Below are 27,296 nucleotides of genomic sequence, written 5' to 3'. Positions count from 1 at the left end.
GGGTTACAAAAATCCTCCTATAGAACCAGAAAGAATGTGCAGCGCATACAGTTGTGCATAAGGCACAAAGGCATGTCTTTAGAGGTGGGGGCAGGCATCAAAAGACAGGCAGAGGAGGGATTTCTTTAGAGGCTGGGGGCAAAGAAGTTATTTCGGAGCTCCATTGAGCACAGGGGAGGGAGAGGGAGGTGTACAACTGTGTGGTAAGAGGACAAGAGTGTTTTCAGGCGACATTAGGAAGTTAAAAAGCTTGACGTACAAAAAGACTCACAATGCGTGCACACACAAACGGACGATGCACGCACATACAGTCTGTGGCAAAGCACGAGGACAGTTGAGTGAAATCGGTTGTTTCTGCTGCACACACACGACATTTAGCATTTCTAATCACCCGATGGCCGCAATGCAAAAGCACAGACATTAAGTTATTGATTATTGGTGTTCATTGGCGAGTAGGTCTACGTTATTTGGTCTGTCCATCAAATTTCAACCGAGAATCAGTATGGTATGAGATACATTGACTTCAAACAAATTATAGGTTTGTAAGTGTGTAAAGCTTATGGTTGATCATCATAGTTTGATTTTTGATATCTTCATTTGGGATAATCTGTAAAGCCATAATTGCAGTTTCTATGGGGCAGTTTAATGAATAGCGTCCCACACTTTGGTACAGTGTCAAATACACAGCTGGTTATGGGCTTTTAAATCAACAACCATAAACCTCCCACCTCTGTTAACCTGGTTAACCTGCTGTTACCTGAAACAATTACAAAGTGTTTGTTCTTGGGTTAAACAGGATCAGTTCAGCAGGCTCATCTAGGCTATAGGTTTTAAAAAATCAACCCCACTTCTGGGTTTATGATGGTGGTGGTGGTGATATTGGTTATTGGCTGTTAAACTACACCAAAACTACTTTATGGTAGGACATGGAGTCATTCATAATGTACCGTACTTTTCGGACTATAAGCCGCGGCTTTTCCCCAGATTTTTCGACCCTGCGGCTTATATAACGGTGCGGCTTATATGTGACTTGACGTGACCAAACCCGAAAATGTTAAAATCAAAATATTGCTTTTTTGACTGCATTGAAATGTTATTTATCTGTTCCCTTATTTGCTAAACTTAATACAACTTGTAAATTAGTTAATTCTTGTTATTTGTCCGACAGTATTGTGTCCCAATGCTAATTACATGTGGTAATTAAACATTAAAACACCTGCGGCTTATAGTCCAGTGCGGCTTATAGTGCGAAAAGTACGGTATTCCAAATCCTTCATGTTGTGCCATACAGGCCTGCAGGTGAGTTGCAATGGAAAAAGCCACATTTTGGGTAAAATTATCTCAAATCTGATATCAACTAACATTGCATGGCAGATGACTTCACAAGATCATGCAAGAATCCATTTTGTGAGGCTTCGAGTTATGCACTTGTGCCCGAACCACAGTTGTTCGGACCAATCAGCGAACTATCGGCAGCTACGGGCAGATAATCCGCTAGGTGCCAGCCCTATTCCAAACAGTTTCAATGGACAACTTCCCCGATGGTTCTGTGTAACAGACCAGGTCAGGTTAGATATCAACAGTTTTTACATATTTTAAGATGTAAGCAAATACATGGAATCAATCACTGACAGTCTCAGATTCACATATATACAAATACAACTCATTTCACATTACTGTCCCACCAATTTCACCACTGACTGTATGCAACAACACAACACAGAAGACTATATTTGTTATTTTATATCGATGGCTTGTTTTCACATGCACCATTGCGTGTCCTTAATTTAATGAAACAGTATGGAATGGCAGGGACACAAAAAGGCTGCCACAGAGTGGCTCCACAGAAGCATTGTGACATCACATAAAAATAGGATATTGTTGCTTGTTATAACAATGTCATAATAGATAATAGAGATAAACATAATGCTTAGAATTGGATTATTGCGGAAATATTGCCTGTGAGAGAAGTATCTGTGAGGGGGAGAAAAGAAAGAAAAAAAGAAGAAATTAAATTGGATTATTAACATAGTTGGTAGGCAGATCGGTCACTGTGCAAACATTGGTTCCTAAGCCATCTTAATGACCTTCTTGATCCAGTTCACATAGACCGACACACGGATGAAGATGTTGGGTTGACCTGGGTGTCCACAGCGTCTCATGGGGATGATCACTCCCTCCAGCACCCAGCAGTCACTGTTCTGACAGGCCAGAGGTCCCCCGTAGTCTCTCTGCAGCGACACAACACAGTGTACTGATACGCAGCTCACATTGTTTCACTCTGTTCTGACTTATTACGCCTGCTGCTGAAGCCGGAAACAGTATTCCCCATATATATATATAATATATATATATTTCCTTGGCTCATCATTCTTATTATATATTCTGGTTGTGCATAATACATGGTGAGCAGAGAAGTTTGATTTATAGACCTGTTCGCTGTATACTGTATGTCAGACTCAGTGTGCACGCGCATCCCCGGAGCAGAAAGGAACATAATCCTGGTCAGAACAACAGGGCAGACTACAATATATTTGCATTTGTTAGCCATGCTAGCGATCTAAACAATCAATCCATGCCAAATCTAGATGTGTAAAAGGTGAAAGGCTCACACTCACAGCCATGCTGATTTGGCAAAATGACATCCAGCCGTTTTCTTTTTAAATAACTTTTAGTCAGGTTGGTGCCATGGTTTCTCCATAGACCCCCATTGTATTCTTTTAGCACAGCAGTTGGCACAGGTCCGAGGCAACTTAGTCACGTGACTCAGTTGGTATTGCTGATTGGCTCGAACACGGTATGTTTGTAAACAGCGAACAGGTCTATAGGACTATATAATTTCATCATTTAATTGAAATGATGCACTTGGAATGATTGTAATCTTCACTGTTTCTTTCAGCATTCAATCTTAGTTTGTGCTGTAGCAATATTGTTCGCCCTGACCCTCTGAAGGAAGTTTGGAACCCTATTCCTTCACTATTCCTGAACAGGTCCCCTGGAGCACACCGAGGACAGAAGCCGTACCTCGCAGGCGCCCACCCCGCCCTGGAAAGAGCTGGCGCACATCTCGTTCTCCCGCACGCGACCCCGGAAGTATTTGTTGCATTCCTTGTTGCCGAGAACCGGTATCTGGGCCACGTTCAGGACAGTCTCATCTCCGGTACCTTGAGAATAGACAGAGGGAGAAAGAGTGGGTTTTTAAAGGAGGGATGAGGGAGGATGGCAAGAAGGAGAGAGAAAAGTGGACACACGCTGTGTGATTCTGGAAATAACACCATCTGTTGGTTGAGAATCTCAACCCCGATCTCATTCAGATGCAACATTAGTGAAAGCGATCCTTCAAGGGCAGACATCTGGGATGCTTTTTTTTTAGTGTGTGAAGAAAGTGTCTAACCCTTTCAATTGTGAGTTTTTTGGGGAATCTTTCCTAAGAATCCTATCCTAGAATTCTACCACTCCACTAGTTTTCAATGGCCAGTATACCAGTGTGACACCATCATTAGATCCCCCTCACTACCTTTAAGGATCTATCACAGAGTTGTTTACACACACGCGCAACTGCCACCCAGCAGTTGACTGTTCTGCTTCATGTATTACATACCTTGTAATTTTATTTGGTTGTTTGTTTGATGTTTGTGTTTTAAAGGGGAACTATCTTACTATTTCTTTCACTATTTGGGCAATTTTACACAATTCCTGTAAGTATATGGAACACATCTGTAAGGTTTTTTTTTCAAATAAATTCATTGTTTTGTATTTCTCATCAAGTACTGTAGAGCAGGACTTTCTCCCCTTAAAAAAACCAAGCTGTTTTGGCTGGGCTCCGCCCATACTCGCAATGCGCTTTGAGTGACAGTCACCAACATGCACTATAGCAAATAGCTCCGCCCATACTACTCTATATACGTTACATCCAGGAACTTACATCCAAACAGCCTGTTTGAAAATACTAGAATCCAACATAGTCTGGTGAAAATGTGTTATGGATGGATCATCACCATTTGCCCTCTTCCTCTTCATAATAATATCCAATAGTTGGCTCTAGGCGATCGCCATTGTAGGCGATCGCCCAGCTGTAGTCTGGGGAGCTCTCAACTCGGCGACAAATAATGTTACCTCCTCAGCCGGTGTTGTGCCGAATTCGGACTCACTGCCAGAATCCGACTCCCCCTCGCGTGAACGCGCATACACTATCAAATTTCTGTCATAAAACAATAATGCTCTGGATACAGGTAGCCTATATCATGGGTGTTCATATGACTTGTATTCTGCTTACAGCTTCAAAACTCTACTTATTTCGTTTTACAATGTCAAAACCTTTTAAATATAATTCGAACGTTCCCGCATTTCTGTCCGCTTTATCGTTTTATGACAGAAATCTGATAGTGTATGCGCCAATAATAACGAGTTGAGTTCTAACAAAGAACGTATTACATGCTGGGTAGGCTGATAGAGTGTATGAGCGTTCACGCGAGGGGGCAACCGGGGATACCTTTCCGAGGGGGAGTCGGATTCTGGCAGGGAGTCCGAATTCGGCACAATGACTATAGTATTTTTATGATTTACCAGAAGTGCTGAGTCCAATGTAGTTGGTGAAAACGCACGTTATCATCCATAAGTGTGATTGTTTTGTCCTCTTCTAATAGTCTCCACAAGTCATGATCACCATAGCTCACAAACTTGGCCCATTGCTGGCGGATCACGACATCATCAGGAAATGAATGCAAGGATATATTCGCTGCTTGAGTGTGGGCGGTGACTACAACCATAGAGGGGGCGTTAGGTATGTAGATGAGAATTTGTACACGTCAGAGGTACTGTACGCGTAAATTCAGAATGGCTTAGTTCAGTGGGGGAGGATCTCGTGACATCTGAACTGGAGGAATGCGCCAACATGAGAATTAGAGACATAGACAGTGTTGGTACAACCCCACATTGCTAGAAAACAATGCAAACCCCTGGAAAAGGCCATTTATAAGATAGTTCCCCTTTAATAATTTGTCCTTACCTCTGTGATGTATGTATCATCTGTCTCTTTTATATTTTATTTTTGTATCCCCTTTCCTTGTTACCCTTCAAGGAACCTCGTTCCCAGTTGTATCTCCTCTGTGAGATAAAGCCTGGTAAAGAACTACGGCCGAAAGTGTGGGGTAGCATTTCCGGTGTATGTACTTCCCCTGGAAGCTGCCTCCGAACGGACCAAACTTTTCTCGAATCCTGTCGGCAAACAAGCTAGAACGTCCCGGTCATGTAGTAAATTCTTCAGGCAAAGCCGTTGCAGTGGCTTAAACGAGGAAATATTGTGCACTTCACACGTTTCTATAATTGTTTTGTCGAAACCGGAAAGCTTGTAGCCTGTACGCGTGTTGCTTAATAACAGCGGAACAGTGCAAAAATGTTTCCGCTTTCGTCACCGCACGCCACTACGGTAAAGCGCCTTTCTTTTCACGCCACTTAGACAAATGCTATGGCATTTCCGCGTACATTGCAACGAATCACTTGGAACCTCGGCTGTCTTTAACTATGAGTGAACACAACTGTCTTTAACTATGAGTGAACACAACGCAACATTGTAACGTTAACGTGTAATTTACTATGGAATATAGTATATTATCGCGACGATTGTAACGTTAGCGTGTACTTCGCGAATATAGTATATTATCGCGACGCGTCGTCAGACTAAACGCTGTTGTGAACACAACACATTGTAACGTTAACGTGTACTTCGCGACGCGTCGTCAGACTAAACAGTGTTGTGAACACAACACATTGTAACGTTAACGTGTACTTTACTATGGAATATCAGAAGAAACTACTCAACCTCGGCTGTCTTTAACTAAACAGTGTTGTGAACACAACACATTGTAACGTTAACGTGTACTTCACGACGCGTCGTCAGTCTAAACAGTGTTGTGAACACAACACATTGTAACGTTAACGTGTACTTTACTATGGAATATCAGAAGAAACTACTCAACCTCGGCTGTCTTTAACTAAACAGTGTTGTGAACACAACACATTGTAACGTTAACGTGTACTTTACTATGGAATATCAGAAGAAACTACTCAACCTCGGCTGTCTTTAACTATGAATGAACACAACACTCTAACTCACCATGTTTAGATAATAAAGTACTCAACCTCTACTTGTCTACTGTCTGACTGAACACAACACTCTAACTAACTTACCATGTTTAGATAATGAAGTACTCAACCTCTACAGTCTTTAACTATGAGTGAACACAACACTCTAACTTACCATCTTTAGATAATGAAGTATGCAACCTCTACTGTATTTAACTATGAAGGAATTACAACCTTTATTTAATGGTTAATATTTTGATAAAAGGTAATTTACTATATTTGTATGGCATTTACACTTAAAGTAGAAAAACAAAAGTAATCTGTAAAATAATAGTGAATTTATTTCCTGTGAAAAAACATTTATTTTTTACAGTGTACGTTACACACACAAATGCTACAGTCATTATGACATATTTTACAAAGAAAGTCTTGTATGAACTACCAGTAATATAAATAATATTAACAACAAAAATGTGTTCCATCTTCATGTCAGATGATTTTCAAAAAGGAAAATGTACTACGCCTCTGTCGTCTACTCTAAGCCATCTTAGGTTGTCAAAGTGGGCAGGGGTGAGGTGGGTTCTAGACCCATGTTACTGACCAGACACTCTATATCAGTGATGTCTGTTTACTGCAGAGTGGAGGGACTGGGAGACTATGAGCTTCAATGTTTTGAGAGGATAATGTCTTGTATGAACTACCAGTAATATAAATAATATTAACAACAAAAATGTGTTCCATCTTCATGTCAGATGATTTTCAAAAAGGAAAATGTACTACGCCTCTGTCGTCTACTCTAAGCCATCCTAGGTTGTCAAAGTGGGCAGGGGTGAGGTGGGTTCTAGACCCATGTTACTGACCAGACACTCTATATCAGTGATGTCTGTTTACTGCAGAGTGGAGGGACTGGGAGACTATGAGCTTCAATGTTTTGAGAGGATAATGTCTTGTATGAACTACCAGTAATATAAATAATATTAACAACAAAAATGTGTTCCATCTTCATGTCAGATGATTTTCAAAAAGGAAAATGTACTACGCCTCTGTCGTCTACTCTAAGCCATCCTAGGTTGTCAAAGTGGGCAGGGGTGAGGTGGGTTCTAGACCCATGTTACTGACCAGACACTCTATATCAGTGATGTCTGTTTACTGCAGAGTGGAGGGACTGGGAGACTATGAGCAGTTAGCTCATGTTAGCTCAGTAGTTAGCTTCATGTTAGCTCCATGTTCAATCAATCAATCAATTAATCAATCAATCAATCAATCAATCAATCATGTACAGTTAGCTGCATGTTAGCTCCATGTTAGCTCAGCAGTTAGCTCATGTTAGCTCAGCAGTTAGCTCATGTTAGCTCAGTAGTTAGCTGCGTGTTAGCTCCATGTTAGCTCAGCAGTTAGCTCATGTTGCTCAATCAATCAATCAATCAATCAATCATGTACCTCGGCGCAGCTGAATAACAATAGGAGTGATCGCCTGCTGCGTCCATCACGTGTATGGTGATTAACCAAATTGAACCAAAGCGTGTTAATATGTAACCAAATTGAACCAATAATGTGTTATATGTGTCGAACCAAGGCGGGATCTCATGCGCATGCGCAGGCACCTCGCGAGCACGCCGGCGCACGCACCTGAGCAAGCACGCCGCCGGTGCACGCACCTGGGCGAAGGAAAATGAAAGGCGCATTACCGTAGTGGCGTGCGGTGACGAATGCGGAAGCATTTTTGCACTGTTCCGCTGTTATTAAGCAACAGGCAGCCTGTACTTCCGTTTACACACTTTAGGAGGCATATCTTTACCAGCCTACCCTTCGAGAGGCCCTTTTGTCCTCTCGCCAGGCCATCATTGTAAATACGAATTTCTTCTTAATTTACCTGCCTGGATAAATAAAGAAATTAAAATAATGTTAAGTTATGGGTTTCAGGATTCCTGCACCCAATCAACAACCATCACCCACCACCCAATCCCGGATCACCACACCCTGTTTAAGACATGGCTGCTCAGATCAGTCTTCTCTCTCTGGTGTGAGGCTAGGCCTGTTGGCAACTTGGTATTGTTGGTATTTTGTTTAATGGCATTTATTTGTGAAATTGCCTTAGTGAAATTGCCTTTGTGAAATTGCCTTTGTTTTGGAAATTGCATGTGTGGCCATTGAGAGCTATAGATTGTTTTATTATGTGTTTACCATTCTTGTATGTATCCCTATGTGTTATGTTCTCCCTTTTCAGGAAGCACGGATGGGGTGAGCTGCCATTTCCTTTGGATATTGTTTTCTCCAGTTTTTGTTAGGTAAGGGTAGTTTAAGTCATTTATTTTACCATGGATTAGGTTGGTTTATGTTGGAGAATAGTGGTGTTTGTTTGTTGTTTTGACCTTGGCTCACCCTTGAGTTACCTGTGCTTCCTTTGCATATAAATAAATATAATTTGTTTACAAACCTGGTCTGTCCTTTCTATCAACCAATGTTTATGTTACAGCCCTTTACCCTTAGACCTCAGGGGTTGTAACACAGTACTATAGCTGTATTACCCCTTTCTGGTGCAAGTTTCCTGGAATGTTCTCTGTGTATTCTATCTTGGAATTGTAATACTCAATGGCCTTCAATGGCCAGCAGCCGTTGTTACGTCACTGACCATTCTCTCTCTGTATAAACAGGCTCTCAAGGTGCTGGACCGAAAACCATATACTTACCACCACTGTCACATCCTCAGCAAGTACAGAATCCTCAGCTGGGAAAACCTGACAAAATACACTGATGCCTGCCTACTGTTCAAGATCTTAAATGGCAAGCCCCCTCCACCTCTCAGTACTTTTGTCAAACAGGTCCACAAGATCTACCCAGAGAGGGGACTGTACTGTGCTGTTTAGGTCCAGCTCCTTCAGTCAATCCTGTTTTGCAGTCAAAGCCACTCAGTTTTGGAACATCCTACCAATTGAAATACGATAAAAAAAAAACTCAAGACCTGGCTATTATAACAAAGACACTATCCCGCATTTCACTGTATGCCCTCTTCTCTCTTTCGTGTAACGTCAGAGGTCCAACTCCGTATCTTGTAGCCATGGCCTTAACTCTGGTCCCACGTCAAAGAGGCTGGCTTCCGAGGGCGGTTTGTATTGGGGGCAGATGGTCAGGATATGCTCAACAGTCTGCTCAGGGTCTCCACACTCACATGCAGCGCTGTCTACCAGGCCCCACTTCTTTAATTGTGAGGATTGGTTCATTCCCCGCCACAGGCTTCTTAAGGTACTGTGATGATTGGTCCGTTCCCCGCCACACGCTCCGCTCCTTTAAGGTACTGTGTTGATTGATTCATTCCCCGCCATACGCTCCGCTCCTTTAAGGTGCTGTGTTGATTGGTGCATTCCCCGCCACACGCTTTTGGAGCAAGTATCAATTCCAGCGTGCACCTGTCATAGTTTTTGATTAGCGCCCCAGAGGCTTTTTATACTGGGACTTCCCTTCAATCGATGTCGGGTCGTTTTGAAATACAACTGCTTTGCCTGCTTTTTCCCCGTTGCTGTACCTCGTCTACTTTCCCTCCAGGACTTTCTGTGGAGATCCGCTGATGAGAACCTTGTTCCCCGTTTGGAGCTGCGCCTCGTTTACCCGCTTTACGCATTTGCGCTTGGGTGAGTTGGAACCAAACCCCTCTGGATTATTCTGTCTGTGTGTGTGACGAACACCGAAGATTATCATTTTTGCTTGCACTGGACTCAGTTGAAGTGTGTGTTTAGAAGAGACACTGAAGATATCATTTCTGTTTGCACTAAACTCAGCTAACTTGTGTGTTGTGGAGAACACTGAAGATTGTTACTGTTCATTGGTTCTGGACACAGCTAAGGGAGGAGGGAACCACACTGCCTCTGTGTTTCGTTGGACTGTTATTGATATCTCTCTCTCTCTCCGTTTTCCACCTCGAGTTAAAGCTGGGAGTATCTGCAGAGCCGCTACAACATCAAATACCGATTCCCCACTGCTATCACCAGGAGGATCTGCAGAGCCGCAGAGAACTCTGCCGATGGCAGTCTCCCTTGTTGTTTCATAATTGTTACTTTACCCCTTTTGTGACTCTGTAAATAAATACGCCCTAGTATTTGGCTAACTCTGAACTTCCTGTCTGTGCCGTGCGATTGAGGTCGGTTCAAACCCTAACATTAATGCTGCTTTAAAATGTTTAAAATGTTGATTAATGTGTACTGTTAGGGGTGTAACACTACACAGGGCCGTTTCTAGCTTTTTGGGGGCCCCCATTTTGTGAAACTACCCTTTAAAATGGAAATGCAACTACATTTTTGTCAGTAAGCTACTTATGTTTTTTTCTTTTTCTTTTATTAAAAAGAAACGCCCACTTGCGGTCATAAGCAGTAGCCTATCGGTTACATTTTAAGCTGATTTGTTATATCCCTACAAGATATATATATATAGCCTACAGTGTATTGAGTGAATATATATATTTTTTTAAATGATAATATATTTTTTATGGCAGTTCGGGGGCTCTATGCAACCGCAAGAAACGGCCCTGATGGTACACGTATCCGTATCGAACCAGTTCAGTACTGGACCTTCGTGCTATGTACCGAACTAATACAACGGTATGTTGCCCACTAACGGAACGCACATGCAGAATTTTTTTTTTGCATGCAAACATTTTATTAAAGACTCCCTTTCCCAAAATATAATTTGCGCAAAGGGCCGGGTGTTCGTTCAACCGACGCACAACACTGAGAGATTACCTGTAATTTAGCATAGCCTCATAGTGTGGCGAACACACACACACACACCCTCTCTCTCAGCGCGTGAGGTGGAATTGGTGCTTGATTGAGAAGGGGCGGTCTCTCGGAGATCAAATTAATTATATGAAACGGGACCTGCAACACTTTTTTCTCTATTCAATAACGTTTTACCCTGAGGGATGATTTACAATATATAATAAGTGCTAAAACAGAAAAGTAGGCTACTTACGTTATTGACGCTAGAACTCCTAAAATAGCGTTAGCCAGCTGTAGTTTCCATAGCTTGCATAAAACTGTCTCGAAGTTAATCAAAATCCGAAGTATTTCCAAACGGGGCTTGAGATTGCTCAGAGTGCAATCACTGTCTTCACGACAGATGGTCACAGTTGTTGTTGTTGTTGTTCATTACTACTCGCACGTTCTTGATGATGTTGCGTGTCTACCTTCTGTCATGCAGCGCATTCAGGCCGACGCCCACCGGGGGCTGTTTTTTTCACAATCTAATATTATAATATATATATATATATTTTTTTTTGTACAAGTCGATTATTCATTTGAATATAGAATATTCGTTGACAGCCCTACTTAACAGTAACTGCACACTACATCACCCGAGTGGAACATGGAAAGCCAAACTTTCCCCCACTGTACCGAAAACCCATACCAAACCGTGACTTCAAAACCGAGGTACGTACCGAACCGTGGTGTTTGTGTACTGTTACACCCCTATGTACTGAAACTGAAACTGATCAAATGTTCACTTCTCAAAGTTCAGACTGGGCCGTTAAGGAAAGGATAAAGGGACGCAGAAAGGTCAAAGTTCAGAGTACTTGCCTCTAGTCTCACCCCATCCGGCTATCTCACAGCTGGTCCCCTCTGGTACGATGTAGCGTTCTGGAGGAAGACAGATCTGAGACACTCGGTCATTAATTTGGGCGGGGCTAGGGACCAAGAGAAGGAAACACAAAGGAAAAGTCCATGGATTATGGCAGAGTATGTGTGATATTAAAAATATGCTTTGGTCTTAAAGGGGAACGACACCCATATTAAGAATTCCAATAAGCTATTTCCATGGCCATGGGGAGCCATGAGCTACCTTCTTCCAGTCAGAAGTCTGAGGAAGAGCCTTGTTGCTCGAAACGTCACAATAGCAGGAAATAAAAGTCCTTTAAAAAAGGAGCTGTTTGGTGTTTGGATCTCTCTGTTCAAGCCTGCCAGGTATTTTCGGACCCAGCACCCATCCTTCACCATCTTTCCCAATTCACTGTCCATAGACCTGTTCGCTGTTTACAAACATACCATGTTCGAGCCAATCAGCAATACCAACTGAGTCATGTGACTAAGTTACCCCGGACCTGCGCGAGCTGCTGCGCCCAAAGAAGTACAATGGGGCTCTATGGAGAAACCATGGCACTCCCCTGACTAAAAGTTGTTTCAAACTAAAATGGCTGAATGTCATTTAGCCAAATCAGCATGGCTGCGAGTGTGATTCTTTCACCTTTTACATATCTAGCTTTGGCATGGATTGATTGTTCAGATCGCTAGCATGGCTAACAAATTTATTGTAATCTGCCCCGTTGTTCTGACCAGGATTACGTTCCTCTCTGCTTCGGGTCTGCACGCACATAATGTCATGACGTCGTTGGCGAACACTTTATAAAGCAGGACTTTATACCTGATGACAAGTAGGGAAGGGATGCCTGCAACATGTAAACAACAACATTTCTGCAATTTATTTATTTTAATTATAAATTCATTCATTTGGGGGGGGGGGGGGGGAGGGGGGGAAGCAATACTTTTAATTCAGCACCTTTCTAAAAGCTCTGTCTCTACGTAAAAAAGGTGATCTACAGCACCTTTAAGTTTACCAATTTAGTTTTTGGATTTAGAAGGGAGTTCACAAATACTGTTGGACTGTCTTAGACAATAGGAATAACATGTACGAGTTCTGAAAATGTGTTAATTTAATGGATTCTAAAGTAGTTCCACCTTTCTGTGTTGACTGCATTTGCAGAGGAAGAATAATGTGTGAAACACAATTTTACATACCTACATTCAATGGCCTGGTTTAATTCGTATTATGACTAAACCTTTATGTTAACTAGAATTTAATGAAATAACATTTTAATTTGAGTCAAGAACGGCCCTGGAGTATACACACTATTCCAGTTGTAACATGACCAGCTGAGACTCGGGCGGTCCACAGACTATCTTGGTGAGAGGGATGGTCTGAACTTCAGGGTCGCCTTCTGCGGGATCTCGAAACAAGGTCCCCATCATAGCCGTATATCCTGGGAGGTCCACATAACTGCACACAGACACAGACACACACACACACACACAATATTGTACATGATCTATGCCTTATCATAACAGCAGTTGTAAATGTTTAAAATGTGTTGTCTCGTAAATAAAGAATATTTACCAAGAGGAGAAACACTGCTTGGTGCTGATGACCCAGTTGGAGTTAATCAGTGATCCTCCACAGAAATGGTTTCCTTTCCTGCACACAAGAAGTCAGTGGTTATTAGGGGTGGAACAATCTCTCTATATATATTCAATACAGTGTATTGACATTTAAAACTGTATTCTCCTTCTCTGGTTCTCTTCTGAGTGGGAGGAGGGGAGGGAACACACGCACGCACGGCGCACGGCGCACGCACACACACACACACACACACACACACACACACACACACACACACACACACACACACACACACACACACACACACACACACACACTATTTGTATTTCTCTGAGCCAAACCAAGCTGTGCAGTATATACTCTATACACATATATAATCCTCTCTGTAGTATGAATACATTTTAATGCATAAAGAATCAAACTGAATTCGTGATCTCAGAATTTGTATCGAATCACAAAAAGTGTGTATGGTTACACCCCTAGCGGTTATGCATGTCAGAGCAGACAGACCTGTCTCTGAGGCTCACGGTCCAAGGAGAATTCCCAGGAGCGCCGTTTACGATACGCATCCTGGTCTCGGCCACACGGTCGTCTCTCTTCCCGCACTCGCTAAACTCCACCTGCTCTGTGTCCACAAACAAGACACGATGACACGTGCGCAAAAGTGAAACACAGAGATTACAGTCTATGAGGTAAAAAAAAGATGAGGACAAGTTGACCTTGAGGTTGGAATTATTATTCACGGTCGTGTCAGATGCAATCAGAAACTAACCTGTTGGTCCGGTCCAGCTGTGGTTCTCACCAGCTGTTAAAAGAAAAACAATGAGAAGCAGATTCATTGTGGAATTGCCTGTCAACAACAACAACAACAGCTAAGGATGATTTCCCCACTTTCTATATAAAAACAGAATAAGGGAATCATAAAATAAAAATGTTTAGATAAAAAAAAAATGTACCACATTGTTTGATGGCGCAGTAATCAAACTCGGTCTTAGGGTCGGTGGTATAGCACCAGGGTCCATGCTGGTCCCCGTCAGGGTTACGGCAGAAGTTCTCCGTCAGGTTGGCCTCTGGGTGGGTCCTTGGGTTTATCCTGGGTTAAACCACAACATCACCATGGAGCACATTTAACATTTCACGAGCACCATTAACCATGAACTAGATCACTTGTAACTGGATTACAGTTACAAGTTAAATATGATTACAATAACAAATTGGTATCTGTAATCCACTACTGTTTAAACACGTTTAAAACAATTACAGGCACTTTTTTTGTATTATTATATCTAATTACTTGTTGGATTAAAATTATTGAATCCAAAACATTATATTGTGAGATGTATGACACTAAAATATAAACACTAACATCATTTGTCCCATTTTAAGATCATTGTGAATAGTAGTTGTAAATGATTAAAAAAATATTTGATCCACTTTTTCTCCTCTTTTTCTATTTTTCTCCCATCCCAATTCCACTGTGCCAATTCTCCCCTCCCGTCTTGAACGTTGCTCGCATATGCCCCCCACTGGCCGGTTGTAGGGAGGATAGAAGCCTTGCATCACGTGTCCCCTCCGATACACGAGGAGGCAGCCTGTCACATCTTTTCACCTGCCAGCGCGGACTCTCATTGGCGAGGTGTAACGTGTGGGAGGCTCACTACCCCCGCCATTTCCTGTCTCTGCTGTGCAGGCGTCCCCAACCGACCTGTAGGAGTCACTGTCCACAACATCCAGATTACCACCCATCGACTTCCACCCGCTAACTCTGCCAATTGAGTTAATATGATGGCTGGCCCAAGCCGGAGGCAACGCCGACAGCCGGAGTCGAACCCGGTGTCTCTTGCGTTGGTGACGAGCGCAATGTCCACTGCGCCATCCAGCCGCCTACAAACTGCCTATAATTTATTATAATTTGCCTAGACACTGGATATACACATTTAAAAACAACTGGACGCAATGAGATTAGTCCTGATAGAATTTCTCTGACAGGTACAGAGAAGCCAGGCTCATCTAGTTTTGCTATGTATCTCGTAATCTTTTAAATCCTACCTGGTTGTGTGAGGCGTGTTGACGTTCCATTTCTGGCAGGTGATACCCTTGCGGGTCTTGCGAACCAAACCCCGGTAATTTATACCATTTTCATGGTAGCAATCTAAGAAACGAAAGAAGAAAGAAAAGAAAAGTGATCTGGCTGAATTACTTGTAGCATTTAGTGTGAATCTAGACAGCGACAAGAATCTAAGACAGATACCATCTGCCCTCAAGTATTCCTAAGTGTTTTAGATCCATCGGACCATAGGTTAATTGTTAATGTTACCCGCTAATGATTACTGGGTAACATTCCAGGGCTAACATTAGTGACTAATCAATACAGTGTCCAATTCAGTCTGCCTTTAAGATCCGAATCTCTTGTCCAGAGCCATGTTGACCAGCAGGGGGCAGCGTACCCTCAGCTTCGATGTCGTCTGCACAGCGTTTGATCTGTAGGCAGAGAGCAGTCCTCCACTCAGCCACAGATGTGAAGCACCAGGGAGCCTCCGAACCATCTGGGTTACGACAGTAGTTCTCTTCCAGGCCCCTGGGATGCAATGTGGTACACGCACACACACACACACACACACACACGTGCGCGCGCACACACACACACACACACACACACACACACACACACACACACACACACACACACACACACACACACACACACACACACATTAAAAAAGGGGCCAGTTTCAACATGGATGAGGCCCAGAACTCAAGTATAAAGTTTATTTAATTTAAAATGTTACATTTCAATAAATGACTACACCCAAAGACTGCATTTCTTTTTCATTCCTAAAAAGTTTTCAGGTGTGAATATCGCCAAATCCTTCACCACTCGTCACCCTTAGAAACGTTTAATAGAAAACCATCATCCTGCTTCTCGTCCTTCGCTACATCCAGACCTCAGTCGCCCTCCTCTGTGCCTGACTCACTTGCACTCGTACGTGTTGGGGTAGAAGGGGTGTTCGTGGGGGTACTGGCCATCCCAGCGCTGACAGGGGATCCCCGAGGCCGTCTCGTTCACCTTGCCGCGGTAGTCCTCCCCGCGGCCGCGGAAGCAGTTGGTGGTGAAGCTGGAGCGGTGGCGCTTCCTGGGAACAGCAGCTTGAAGGAGGGGAGGAGGGGAGAAGAGGAGGGGAGCAGATGAGGGGATGATGTGCCGTCCATAACCGCAACTTTGGCGATCAATAAAGAGTGCTTTTTCAGCACAATCTGCGCCATTCTTCATCCTGAATACCTGCAGCTTTGTGGTAGTTTGTCACGGACTAACACAAAGTCAATGGGGCCACGCTCCGGTCTGTACAAGCCCTGAAATACATGCTGAAGCCGTCTCCACAGTGCACCCAAAGTAGGTTTCTGCCTTTATTTCTTTTTTTTTTGTATTATTCAATTTATTTTTGGGCTTTCTGTATTTTTCACCCATCCCAATTTAGTTGTTATGCCAATTCCCTTCCTGGACGTTGTGCGCATTGCCCCACCGTCGGCCTGGGGAGGGTGTAGAACTAGGGCTGGGCGATACAGCCTTTAAATTATATCACGATATTTTTTTGCTCTATCACGATACACGATATATATTGTGATATTTTGACATTTCCTCTAAAGCCCTCCCCCCTACTGGAACTGGTGTCGTGGATCACTCCCCTGTGAGCGTTTCCAGGGTTGGCGGCTAACGTTAGTTAGCTTAGCTTAGTTAGCTAACTTAGTTACCACCTCTCTAGGCGTATGTGTGTGTATGTGACGTAAATTGGACGAGTGTGTCTGTGTGAGGGAGAGAGGAACGTGCTACGCTAAAGTAAGTCTCATCTCAGCCGTGGCGGCTTAGAACCCGACGTGAGGTTTTGTGCAAAACATCACGATGTCCACGATATGTTTAGAAAGTGTATCGTTAATGAACTGTACCCGATATTTATTTAATATCGTCATATTGCCCACCCCTATGTAGAACTACCACATGCCTCCTCCGATACATGTGGAGTCGCCAGCCGCTTCTTTTCACCCGACAGCGAGGAGTTTCACTGGGGGAACGTAACGTGTGCAGAGGTTCACGCTATTTCCCCCAGATCCCCTCCCTGCTGAACAGGCGACCGCTAACACTGCCAATTGTGTTAGTAGGGACGACTGACCAAGCCGGAGGTACCGCTGACAGCTGGATTCGATCCCAGAGTCTCTGTGGTGGTAGGCGAGTGCTTAGTCCACTGCGCTACCCAGCCGTGCCCTCTGCCTTTATTGCAGGGCTTGTACAGAGAGCGTTGACTTTGATTTATGTATACCACTATATCTGTACCCCTCTACATGTGTATGTATACCACTATATCTCTACATCTCTACATGTGTATGTATACCACTATATCTGTACCCCTCTACATGTGTATATATACCACTATATCTCTACATCTCTACATGTGTATGTATACCACTATATCTGTACCCCTCTACATGTGTATGTATACCACTATATATGTACCCCTCTACATGTGTATATATACCACTATATCTGTACCCCTCTACATGTGTATGTATACCACTATATCTGTACCCCTCTACATGTGTATGTATACCACTATATCTGTACCCCTCTACATGTGTATATATACCACTATATCTCTACATCTCTACATGTGTATGTATACCACTATATCTGTACCCCTCTACATGTGTATGTATACCACTATATCTGTACTCCTCTACATGTGTATGTATACCACTATATCTGTACCCCTCTACATGTGTATATATACCACTATATCTCTACATCTCTACATGTGTATGTATACCACTATATCTGTACTCCTCTACATGTGTATGTATACCACTATATCTGTACCCCTCTACATGTGTATGTATACCACTATATCTGTACTCCTCTACATGTGTATATATACCACTATATCTCTACATCTCTACATGTGTATATATACCACTATATCTCTACATCTCTACATGTGTATGTATACCACTATATCTGTACTCCTCTACATGTGTATATATACCACTATATCTCTACATCTCTACATGTGTATATATACCACTATATCTCTACATCTCTACATGTGTATGTATACCACTATATCTGTACTCCTCTACATGTGTATATATACCACTATATCTCTACATCTCTACATGTACTATTACCATTATATCAGTACTGCCCTACAAAGGCAAACTATAGTAACTGAAGTGAACGCTTTTTGCCTTTGTAAGGCAGATGTAGAGATTAACTTGGCTTTCAGTGGAAATATTTGATGAATGTGAACGTGTCATGTTTCTGTTCAAAAGACAGCAGGCAAAGGCGGCTGGGTGGCGTAGCGGAGATTGCGCTCGTCACCAATGCAAGAGACTCCGGTCTCGACTCCCCGAGTCGGCATTGCCTGCGGCTTGGGCCAGTCGTCATACTCAATTGGCAGAGGTAGCGGGTGGAAAGTCGATGGGTGGGGATTGGACGTTGTGGACAGCGACTCCTACAGGTCAGTTGGGTGACGCCTGTACAGCAGAATCAGGAAGTATCGGGGGCAGCGTGAGCCTCCCACGCGTTACTCCTCGCCACTGAGAGTCCGCGCTGTCTGGTGAAAAGATGCGACAGGCTGCCTCCTCATGTACCGGAGGGGACACGTGATGCAAGGCTTCTATCCTCACTACAGCCGACCAGTGGGAGGCATAGTCTAGCAACGTTCAAGACAGGGGAGGGGAGAATTGGCAATGCGAAATTGGGGTGGGAGAAATAATTTAAAAATAAGGAGAAAAAGTGGATAAAGAAAAATAAAAGATGATTCCAAGTCTGATGTGTTGCTGAACACGCCATGTTCTCAGAACCAGGTGAATCAACACACGGTTTGCGTTTTGTCCTCTGGAAATCGCAGACATCAGCGAGAAGGACTGTACAATTGACGCTAAGACAATGGTTTAGCAGTTAGAAGCGATATCATGGGCAGTGGGAAGGTGGCGTGGGGTCGTGGTTCATCTCTCTTACAGCACTTGGTGATCTCACAGCTCTCTCTCTCCACGTCCGAGTCAGTGGTGTAACACCAGGGCACCGGAGACGCGTCAGGGTTGCGACAGTAATTGTCATCCAAGCTTTTATCTGGATACCTGCAAGCAAGCAAGCACACACGCACGCACATGCACACGCACACGCACACACACACACCAGTACAGTACAGACTCAAAAGGAGCTTCTATCCCCAGGATGCCTCAATGTGGACTCTACGCAACACTAACCCATCCATTCTACATCCATATGCACACACTCACTTTAACATTCACTATAGACACGTTTTAACACCACATCACATCTTATATATGGTGCATTGTTAATTTGCTCTATATTAGAATTTGTTCCTCACATTTACTGTTTCAGGAGGCTCCTACAGAACCAAGCATTTCACTATAATGTACAAATAAAAACAAAAATTTTACTTGAAACACACACCCACACAAACACCTAAACGCCTATTGACTTCATCTCAGTTAGGATTTGACATAATTAGGCGTGCAGGCGAATGTATAAATTAAATTAATAGAACACAAAGTGTGTGAGTAAGAGCACTTCTCCGGCTGGTAGATGTGTTGGTGCGGATGCTGCTGATCCCATCTCTGACACTCTCGGCCGCTCACGGTGTGGTCCACCTGGCCTCTGTAGTCTTCTCCGTTGCACGTAATACACACCGCTGTGGAAGGAAATACAAACAAGAACACAGCGGTAAACAACATGTGGGCGAGAGAGTCAGAGTGACAGACTGGCCCCTTGAGAAGAATGTTGTGTTGCTGTCACGCTGTGTCTACAAAGAGATAACTTTCCAGGAGTCAGACATCACCGCGTGACCTTCACGTTGTTGACCACATACCACTGAAGTACCACACTGGCTCCTAAACCAGCCTTTATGAAATACTCTTAAAGGCTCAATCCCTAATCCACATTTATACAGAAATGGGTAATTTAATTTACATTAAACAACTAATAAATATGAGGTTTTAATATTATATTATTTATATTATATTATAAAAGGTTTGTTTACATTGGTAATGTAAAACAGTAAAAAAATACCTATATCTGATATTATTTATTTATTTTTTGACTGAGTGCTACAAATGCTCTTTGCAGATGCAAACCCGGTGCACTAGAATAGATCAGAGTCAGATCATAATCCTCAACTGGCCAAACATCTTTTTCGTCAATGTGCGGTCTCTGGCGAACAAAATGGATGAACCGCAGCTACGGGTCATCAATCATAAATGGATTAAGGATTGCAACGTCATGATTTTCACCGGATCCTGGCTTAAGAACAGAATTCCTGACAGCGCTATTGAGCTACCAGGCCACACTCCTCACAGGGCAGACAGAACAGCTGATGGCTCCGGTAAGACCAGAGGTGAAGGTTTGTTATGTAAACACAACCTGGTGCACATATCACCATTAACACTTTGGACGCCGCAGGGATATGCGTGATGTGTTGTTAAAAGCGCGACGCTCTAAAATATAGGAACACGTGGCGGTGTTTGCAGGGCTATAACTATATTCTATATTATAGCTATGGATACAATACTATGGCCCATTTGACATCGACTATCGTTCAATATGTGTTTAAGAAATACTTTTTTCATCCATACATTCCCGTTTTATACCGTGGTGAATATGACTATAGTTTTAGAATAATCCTGTCTAATCCCAGAAAATTACGCTATGCAGCAATACGTGCAATTCACTAAAAACGTTGCCATTTCTCGCCTGTACACGCTACTATTTTGAAATCACATCTATATTATCGGTATTATGTTTCATCATGAATGCATGAAAGGGTGGGGGTGGGGGGTAGTTTTTTGATGCTTTGATCATCACCAACGGCACACGTTGTGGAGTAAAATACACACATATATTGTGATCGAAGTGAATTCATGGTTGGATCACAGCAGAATTGATACCATATAGGCCTTACCGTCACTAGGATGTACCCCAAAAAAAATATTCCAATTATCTGATTGCGAGTCCCAGTATTGGTGTCGATCGTGTCGCCAACATAATCCGCCACACATCCGGGAGCAATTCACGCTTCTCACTCAGATCGGGACAACCGGTCCCCTTGCCCGACCGCGTGTATATTATCCCCAACGGAGTTTCACTTCCGCGTTCGGTTTGCGCAATCTGATTGGCCACTGACGTTTTTCTCAGCGCCAATCGCGTTACTCCTAACAATCGCGCTACTCCTAACAATCGCGCCAGCAGGCTGTTACCCTAACCCTAACCTTAACCAACTAACCCTAACCTTAACCCTAACCTTAACCAACTAACCCTAACCCTAACCTTAACCAACTTCGAAAGAGAGCGACTTCGAAAGAGTCGCCAAGCTTAACCAGTTTGTTAGGAGTAACGCGATTGACGCTGAGAAAAACCTCAGTGGCCAATCAGATTGCGCAAATTGAATGCGGAAGTGAAACTCCGTTGGGGAAAATATACACGCTGCCCGACCAATAGAAATCCGACCGGAGACTTCTGATCGACCCACAGGCCAAGATATCATGTTTCAAAGCATGCTCGATACTGCCACCTGGGTGGATGCGGCCGGTATTGCACATTGGCATTCTCAGAATGATTCCCCATGTTAACCCAGATGTCCGTGTGCCTGTAATGAATGGAAATATCGAATAAAAGAAATAACGATGAAAACCCGACTATACTCGGGTTTGGCGCCCAAGCGTCGGCGAGTAAACCCGACTATCATCGGGTCTGGCGTCCAAAGTGTTAAGAGTCACTGCTCTGCTAACATGGAATATCTCATGGTTAATGGTGCATGGTCTACCAGCCCAGGGAATCTACAGCTACCATTGTGACTGCAGTGTGCAGCCTATATACCACCGGATGCTAATGCTAATCAAGCGGGCCAACCACAGCCACAAGCTACGGGTTGAAGAGCACTTCGACCACTCTGACCCCTGATGCATGTGGCAGGGCATCCAGGCCATGACGGATTATAAATCCACCAACAACTCCCCCCCAAACCACTGACCCCTCCCGTAATACATTTTATGCCCGCTTTGACAGGGACAACCAGGAAGCGCCCATCAAGGCTGCTCTGCCTGCTAACCTCCCTCACTTTCTCCCGCACTGATGTGTGTGCCACACTAAGCAGGACTAATGCACGTAAGGCCCCCTTCCCTACTCTCTCTTCATCCACAACTGCACTCCTGTACATGGCACCAACACCGGTATCAAATGTGCAGATTTAAAGTCAGCAGGAAGGGTACAACTGTTTCACCTCAAACGTGAAGCATTTCCAGCACTCTTGTTGTTTTTGCTGTTTTTAGAGAGAGCTAGGAGTATCAGCTCTGAGTGTGTGCAGGAGGATAAAGTACAAGGCCTGATCAAAACCGGTCGTGGAGGCTCTGCTCTTGCCATACTCAACAAGCTAACAGTGACAAGACCTGCAAACTATTTTCAAGACGAGAGAGGAGAGCTGAGTAGCAGTCAGCACTGTGACGGGAGGAGGAGGGGCTGTTGGGCAGCGGTGTGTGTGTGTGTGTGTGTGTGTGTGTGTGTGTGTGTGTGTGTGTGTGTGTGTGTGTGTGTGTGTAGGCAGTAGTGTGTGTGTATCACCGTCGGAGGCAGTGGTGGAAGAAGTACACAGTTCCTTTAGCGTTTTCATCCACTGTTACACTAAGCGTGGAATAGGTCAATAATGAACCATTGAGTCCATTATTGATTATTTGGTTGACGATATGCCTAGTAATTAAAGCTGCTAACAATAATTATCCTCTCAGGTGGAAAATGGCCACAGATCCTATCGACATCCCTTTGCCTACAATAACCTAATTGCTCTATGATCAGTCAAATCTCATCAGTAAATCGTCAATAATGAATCCTAGTTTTTATATGTGAAGCAGCTCTATGTCACTAACTCCCTCACAGCTGTAGCAGCTGCTCACTAACACAAATGTCTGTTGTTGAGAAGTGGAATTGGCCACAATTTGAAACATTGACCATACACAGTCCAGCCATATGCTAGGTTTTGACCTAGTCTTGTTTTCTTTTACTGTTTTCCCCACACACATTAGTCAACCATGGTCACACACACAAACACACACACCAGACTACAGACTATAGAATCACATACACACATAGGGCCACACACCTACACAGATAAAACTCTTCAAGAGTGTATGTGAATACATTACATATAGAATATAATAAATTGTCCCAAAAAATAAGAAATAAATCCGGACTGGGACTTTAACTCAAAACCATGTAAACGTTCATTTAAATTAAAAAGATAACAATCGCTAGAACTGCAGTTCCAAAGTGTTTATGTGCCAGCAATGATATGATGTTTGATTTATGTTGACTGATGCTCCGACTGCGTTAGAGAGAGTGGGCTGTACCATCTTTGCAGTGGGGGATGTTGCAGCTCTCGTAGCGTCGTTCCGGGTCAGTGGTATAGCACCACGGCCCGATACGATCCCCGTCCGGATTCCTGCAGTAGTTCAGCTCCAGGCCGTTGGTGGCGGTGGGAGTCCACCTGGAGGGTTGGGAAGTAACACATTCAATGTAATGGGATTACTTGCTGGATTACTAAGAATCATGTTTGGGGATGAAAAGGCATTTTCTTTTTTCAGATTATGTACACAAAATAAAAATGTATGTCATTTGGAATCATGGTTTATCGTGGTTGTAGATGATAATAACAACAACAACATTGAAATTGCAGTCAATTTAGAATACTGTAAACTAGGGATGTCCGATATTATCGGCCGACCGATATTATCGGCCGATATCGGCAGTAAAATGTGATATCGGAAAATATCGGTATCGGTTTAAAAACAAAAAAAAACAATAACAATAACAATATTTGTTATATATATATCCAGTGAAATTATTAGTTACCTGAAATTATTCCGTTTTTTGGACGGGGAAACCCTGCATATATCGGTATCGGTTGATATCGGTTGATATCGGTATCGGAAATTAAGAGTTGGACAATATCGGAATATCGGTATCGGTAAAAAAGCCAATATCGAGCATCCCTACTGTAAACTTCAATTGGAATAAATGGGATTTTAAGCTTTATATTCTGCACATTTTGAAGGAAGTAATAATAATAATAATAATTGAAAGTAATCATATTACGATACTCGCTTGGTGTAATCTAATGGATTATACTGATTTCTATTTTAAACAGGTAATCGGCAACCTGTAACAGATTACAGTAACCTTATCCATCCTAGCAACAAAAGCGGTAGGACTGCTGTACAGTCTCGACATGAATCACTTCCACTTTGACAAGGGATGTAGTGAGAAGGGGAGCGCTACCCCCCTACACTTCTTTTGTATTTTCAAACGATAAACCAAATGTAGGCACCATCTCTACACCATGTAATTACAGTCAGGCAGCAGGTGCGTTCCCCCATCACTTCCAAGAATAGCACAAGAACACCACAGTCGACAGGAGGTTTAGATGAGAACAAACAGGAGTTGTTCCAAACTAGAGAGCCGGTATAAACTCAGGGGAACTTGTGTCTTCAATATCACAAAGGCAAGGACAAATATAAAAAGTTAAAGGGGTAAAACTATGGAATAACTGTGACAACGAATAAGAAATGTGTAGTTCGATACATACATTTAAGATATTATTCAAATATAAGGTGATACATAAATATAAAACCTTATTATTATTATCCTAATTATATTTTATTATAACATAACTGTATTCAATTTTGTATATAAAACTATGAAACTTTTGTAACCTTTTGTTTTTGCAAAATTATGTACTGAATTATGTTTTTAGTTTTTTTTGTTAATAATGTAATGTAAAAAGGGTAGGCAATTATAAGCCTCGGCTTCAGCCTACCCCTTTTTCTGTAATATTTTTTTTTTTATAGATGTCCTAAAATGTACATTGCTTTGTAAAAGAAGACCGAAATAAATGCATTCATTCATTCATTGAACCGACGGTCTCACCTGTGGTCGTGAGGGAACTTGGACCACCACTGTTGGCAGGTGTGTCCGCTCCTCGTGATGAACACCTTGCCACGGTAGTCCTCTCCTTTACCCATGATGCACTGCCTCACGTAGACTGCGCATAATGCAAGAACAAATCAGCCCGGGTCCTATAATTAGATCGGTTACATTGATCTGTACAGAAAAAAACACTTTGCAGTAACAGTATGACAAGAGAGGGGGCGGTATCACGTCTTTACCCTTCTTCTCATAGAGATCACAGTTGACGTTCCGCTTCACCTCTGCGTTGCTCCCGTCTCTCACCCAGGGCAGGTGTTTGCAGCTGACGGCGGGCCGGGTCTCGTAGTTGAAGGCTCTGGTGTTGAGGGACATTTTCATGACACGTTTTTCCATACACCGTTATATCAACATGTTAAAGGAACACGCCAACATTTTGGGACATTAGCTTATCGTCTTCTCCAGAGAGAGACAAGAAGATAGATACCAGTTTCCTCTCTGTGCGTTCAGTAGAAAGCTATATGGATGCATGTTAGCCTAGCTTAGCACAATGTTGGCGTGTTCCTTTAAAATGGTAAATGGGGCATTTTTATATTGCTTTTATCCAAAGCACTTTACAATTTAGTTCCTCACATTCACTCACACATTCACACACAGACGGAAAAGGCAACCATGATGCAAGGCGCCAACCTGCTCATCGGGAGCAGTTAAGGGTTAAGTGTCTTGCTCAAGGACACTTCGACATGCTGCCCGGGAGGAGCGGGAATTTAACTGGGAACCTTTCGATTACCGGCGATGACTGCTCTACCTCCTGAGCCACTGTCACCCTCAGTGGTTGTGTGTGGTTGTGTGTGTGTGTGTGTGTGTGTGTGTGTGTGTGTGTGTGTGTGTGTGTGTGTGTGTGTGTGTGTGTGTGTGTGTGACGGGGGGGGGGTATTGATATACACCTGCATTCCAGTGACTGGGAGCAGCGTGTGGCACAGTCCTCCAGGCTCAGGCCCGGTAGCAGCAGAACTCTAGCTGAGTTCCATGATGTAGGAACCAGCTCTCTTCCTTCTGAGCGCTGGAAGTCGTTCAGTGGACTGCGGTGTCCTGTGTGAGTAGAGACACACACAAGCTCACAGGATTTACTCCTAACCTTTGTTTTGTATCTGGTATGACAATACAATTGCCATTTTCTACTGGGATTTATCTGGTTTCCAATGTCACTCCTTGTTCACAGCGGGGTTGTGTGTGTGGCTGGCTATGCATGCTGGGTACTTGAGAGTCAACAAATCAACATTTTGGGCACTGGCCTGCACAAATAATAACCTTTGGACCAAGACATTGCAACTGTTAGTGAAGCTAGTAACAATTACCCCATTAGAAAAGCAATGAATTAGCAATAATCTCCCTTTTGTGTACTGTAATGGAATGATAATTAATAACATAATGTATCCAATTGTTACCTGGTGGGCTATTCATTAAATTACACTGAGTTATCTAGCATTTAGCTCATTATTATGCTTGGGCTCCAATGAGAGAGCCCATTCGTTTTGTGATAATGATATTATACTGTACAGAGTATCAATGTTCAATTAAATATAGGTATGAGCAGAAGCACATGATTTCCTCACATATTTGTGACTTCAGGTTACACGTTAAAAACCACACGTTTTGACAATATATCACAACAATAGTAGGTATAAAGCAGGTTGTATTAGCCACATAAATGATACAGCGTTCTTACCTATTATTACCAATCCACTGTGACATGCGAGGAGAATGCAGGAGAGCAACAGTGTCATTGTTTCTGTGGAAGACAAGGTGTATTGTTAAGTTATCGCTCCTGGATGGAGGCAACCAAAGACGTGTGCTCTGGATTCGTGTCCTTCTGACGCTTTTTTTTTACGAAGTAAGACCTACAGCATGGGTCTGTAAGCAGAACACTCATATCCATATGAATATACTTTGTATCTAATAATAGCTTTGAGATGCATGGCAAACCACGGGGAAATTCAGTGTTAAGAAATAAATTGATGAAGACCCACGCACATGAACATTGAGACCTTATTCAAACAAAGGTCCT

At 43.0% G+C, this 27,296-nt stretch overlaps 1 protein-coding gene across 1 annotated transcript; it reads right to left on the bottom strand.

Annotated features, from left to right (window-relative positions):
• Positions 1-1,952: 1,952 nt before the first annotated feature.
• Positions 1,953-27,015, bottom strand: mst1 (macrophage stimulating 1; the record flags this gene model as incomplete). The annotated part of the gene is made up of 18 exons (XM_084315696.1): positions 1,953-2,231; positions 3,025-3,160; positions 11,648-11,758; positions 12,979-13,125; positions 13,243-13,320; positions 13,756-13,870; positions 14,018-14,050; positions 14,202-14,338; positions 15,295-15,397; positions 15,693-15,823; positions 16,221-16,392; positions 19,256-19,374; positions 19,832-19,952; positions 23,656-23,792; positions 25,232-25,346; positions 25,471-25,586; positions 26,176-26,320; positions 26,958-27,015. 18 exons carry the CDS (start codon positions 27,013-27,015, stop codon positions 2,070-2,072), a joined length of 2,136 nt encoding a protein of 711 aa, XP_084171822.1. The 3' UTR covers positions 1,953-2,069.
• Between the last annotated feature and the right edge of the window lie 281 nt (positions 27,016-27,296).

This window comes from Notolepis coatsorum, assembly GCF_963971535.1.
Source record: "Notolepis coatsorum genome assembly, chromosome: 6".
In the NCBI taxonomy this organism is placed as follows: Eukaryota; Metazoa; Chordata; class Actinopteri; order Aulopiformes; family Paralepididae; genus Notolepis; species Notolepis coatsorum.
This window is presented reverse-complemented; position numbering and strand designations above follow the sequence as displayed.